Raw genomic sequence first — 3,939 nt, 5'->3', positions numbered from 1 at the left:
GTAGATCATTTTTAAAAAATATTACTGATACTGACCTTAGTCTCTTCAAGTTAAGGCCAAGCTATGCTTGAAACAAACTAAGTACTCCTTTTAACATATGTTAAAATCCAATGTGTAACATTTAGGACAATCTATTGGTGAACATTTAATATAAGATGAAGATGGAAGAAGACTTGAATCTAGCGATTGAGACCATAAACCCATTACCATTTACTGGCCATTAGAAAGAATGCAGGTTTAAGACACTTCTGCATTGGCTTCTTTTCACAGACACAGGATCTTCCTCCACTAATTATAATGTTGTCAATGGTTGTACTAAACTTTGAGCCAAAAATTGGCAGGTGGGTTGACAGTCACCAGCCTCTAGGTGATCAATAATCAAGTTTATGTTTTTTGCAATTATCTGATATAGTGTAGTAATATATAGTATAGTTTTCAGACTCAAGTCTTTCTGCTCACAGCTAATTAGCTTCTTGCTTTTACATGTCAGAAAGAAGTCAGATAAGATGGTCAAACACAAACACTAGATGCAGGATCACAAGTGCAACATTTATTTTTGACAGATGTTTTTACAGCTGCACAACTTCTTCTTTAGATAAAAAGTTATTACAGGCTTTCAAATAAATAAATATCCTAAAACATTTTCTCAGAGAGATTGAAATCATCAAACCATTTGATCGTAAAGTTGTATACAGTAACTTGTAAACATTGATAAATACACTTGGTAATAAATACATGAATACTATCAGCTCTGGTCAGTTAAATTAAACTAATAAATAATGTCACTCAAAAGACATTGAAAGAAACTAAATATTCAACATAAAGTCATACATTGACATAATTATGTTATTCAAGTGCTATTTCAAACATTACTATAACATTATTGTTTCAGTCCATAATCGGTAACTTCTGACAAACTAGTCATTGGCCGGAGGTAGTGAAGATGAGGGTCTACTCGTTGTCCGTTTCTGAAAAGGTTTCACCAGCAGGCATCTCGGATGTGGAGAGGAAGGATGGAAGAAAGGATGAGGACGGAAGAGAGGATGAGGAAGGAAAAGATGAGGAGGACGGAAGAGATGAGGATGAAGAAGGAGTTGAGGCTGAAGAAGGAGTTGAGGATGACGGGAGAGATGAGGATGAAGAAGGAGTTGAGGTTGAAGGAGGAGAGGCAGTGGATGTGATGATGGAGAAGAGGGAGACAGTAGACGAGGGGACCACAGATGAAGGAGGAGTTGAGGATGAAGGAGGAGAGGCAGTGGATGTGATGATGGAGAGGAGGGAGACAGTAGACGAGGGGACCACAGATGAAGTAGTGGCCTGAGCTTTTGCTTTCCTGTAAGAAAGAAGATAAAGAAAGATATGAGACCACAAGTTTGGGATTGAAGGATTAAATAAATGAGAAAAGGCCACATGACCATGTGAGTGTGTGTGTGAGTAAATCAACGGTCATAAGAAACTCACAAGAACGCCTGAACTTTGCGACGAACCCACTCGGCCTTCACTGGACTGCAGAAGAGACCTTTTTCTGTTTGAAGGCTGCATGAATGACAAACAAATGCAACATGAGTGTTTTAAATCTAATGATTCGTAATGTGCTGTAGATAGTATACAAATAAATACATAGTACAAAGAAAGTTGAAAAGTTATCAGTTATAAAAACAGTAAAAAATGGGAGAATGTTTTAATCTTTAACAATCATTTTCCAGTTCACACATCATTGCTTGTCTTACTTACATGATAGCTGGGACACATTCATGGGTAGGTCGTTGGATCAGGTATCCTGTGATTGGTTCTGTTATCTCCAGTTTGTTGACTTTCTTACAGCAAGATGCCAGTTTCTCAGCTAAAGATGGATAAAGAAATGAGAGTTAATTTAAAAAAGGAAATGATTTTAAATGACTCACATTAAGAAAAGCAATCTTTGAGATCTTGTACCTTGTTTATCTAGCTCGTAATCTTACCTGCTGATCCAGAGTGAATCACAGCCATCAGGACAATAACGACCAGCGCACTTTTCATCAGGGTTCTACTGTTTGCCATTTTCAAAAGAGGATGATAGATATTAGATTAAATGGATAATTATTGATGGTCTGCTGGTCTTTCTTCTCTGTTCCTCTTCAGAGAGCTCGGTGAACTGACGACCGTCTGGAGACATCAGATACTTATGGCCTGTAAAAGCAGAAATGGTCCCTCCGGTTAGTCATTTTTCTTTTTTTTTCCGTCCTCCTTTTGAATGAATGAATGAACCGCTGATTGGCGGGGATTTCCATGATGTGACCGACAGCTTACCAACAGGAACCACTTTCATTGCAGCATTTCGCTTGGGAATTTAAGTCACGGGTTTTTCCTGATTATCTGATCGTGGGGGGTGTTAGGAATCCCTTACAGGCCAGAGGTCATGTTTTATCAATACCTTTATTACAATATTAACAAAGACAAAAGCTATGAATTAATTGACAGGCACTGTTGGGTGTAAATCTGCTTCATTCCAAGACAATAACTCTACGCGAGACTGCTTACTTTACTAGAGAATTTTTGCGGCTTCAAATCAACTTCCTAGATTTCAAATATTGTCAGTTTTAAGAATATTGATCAAAAATGTTTTCAGCACCTGCAGGACTAGCTAACTAGCCAGTCGGCATGTTTACTTCGACTTTTCCAAACCAGCCTGGCTAAGCATCCTGCAAAATAAATAAATCAATCAATCAAACAATCAATCAACAGTCTCATACTGCATACTACTATGAAAAACAGTATGTAGTAAATATAGCCTACTACTTTTTAGTTGGTAGTATACAGGATACACCACCAAGTGTATCACCATCCACCATTTAAAAACAAAAAACAAAATTGGAAATGTATTGCATAGAAATCTTTTTGCTTGGCTGAGGTGCAAAAGTTGGTTTATGAGATAAAATGCAATGGAAACAGGCTTGGTTCATTAATAATGACAAACATGACATCACTCTAAAATGACAGCAGACACAAGATGAGATCTGTGTGGGCCGATGAGAATGTAATGTTCGTCAAATTAATACATAAAACAAACATAAATGCAATATTTTAATACCCCTAGATATCAGAATTTCTATGGAAACTTGACCACTGACTTATTAGAACATGTGCTACTCTACGGATCCGTTCTCTTAAGTAGTAACTGTAAGCATGATCAGAGTTTAAGAGGCCAAAAAGCAGAAATGGTAAGCTACCTAATGTTCCTTCACTAGCCCTGAGTAATAAGACATTATGTTTCACTACAAGCAATGGTCCTGCACAGACCATTAATGATCCAAAAACAGACATTTAGCAGATTGTTCTCTTATCTAGGTTTCTGGCAGTTGCAGTTGGGAGTCAGTCAACGGGAGGCTCAACCAGGAAACTTCTTGGCTTCATCAGCCAAAATCAAATGATTAATTAAGGAGATAGGAAATGACTAGGAATTGCATGAGAGTAAAAGCAGAAGCCTCCACTCTCAGTAGACTTTTAGTTAATTGTGTTCTCGTCAAAACTGAATGTAAAAGTAAAACCAACTCTGGGCACCCTTTTTTCACTAGAAAACAAAACCTAACAGTCTAAAAGCCTTGCTAACCAATAGAAGCCATGCTGATGTCCAATTTGGTCTAAGTGGTTTAAACCACTTCAGACCTGTGTTTATAGTCTCAGGGATCCCCTTCTAATAATATTTAGTTATTCTATAACTGTTTGGCAGATTAACAGTGAACAGTGTTAAACCTATGAACAATGAAATAACAGTGAAATTAAGATATTTCCTATTTTTTCAGGGACCCCCGAACCACAGGCTGAGAACCGGCTGTCTAACTGGTTAAATGTGGTTTAATGGTTCTGTTCCAGGATATGGACAAGTGGGTATGAGCAGCCTCTATATAGCGCCAGTATCCTCTTGGTCACTCTGCTGACCTTTTTTGAGGGTGTGATGTC

At 37.8% G+C, this 3,939-nt stretch overlaps 1 protein-coding gene across 1 annotated transcript; it reads right to left on the bottom strand.

Moving 5' to 3' along the window:
* Positions 1-541: 541 nt before the first annotated feature.
* LOC118322263 (putative protein TPRXL) lies at positions 542-2,106 on the bottom strand. The gene is made up of 4 exons (XM_035653910.1): positions 1,962-2,106; positions 1,735-1,843; positions 1,462-1,536; positions 542-1,333 (listed from the first exon to the last, which is right to left on the bottom strand). The coding sequence occupies exons 1-4, from the start codon at positions 2,038-2,040 to the stop codon at positions 952-954; spliced, it is 645 nt and encodes a 214-aa protein (XP_035509803.1). The 5' UTR covers positions 2,041-2,106; the 3' UTR covers positions 542-951.
* Positions 2,107-3,939: the final 1,833 nt, after the last annotated feature.

This window comes from Morone saxatilis, unplaced genomic scaffold (assembly GCF_004916995.1).
Source record: "Morone saxatilis isolate NCDOM2014 unplaced genomic scaffold, NCSU_SB_2.0 Contig0, whole genome shotgun sequence".
In the NCBI taxonomy this organism is placed as follows: domain Eukaryota; kingdom Metazoa; phylum Chordata; class Actinopteri; family Moronidae; genus Morone; species Morone saxatilis.
The sequence above is the reverse complement of the archived record's forward strand: the minus strand, read 5'-3'. Positions and strand labels throughout refer to the sequence as shown.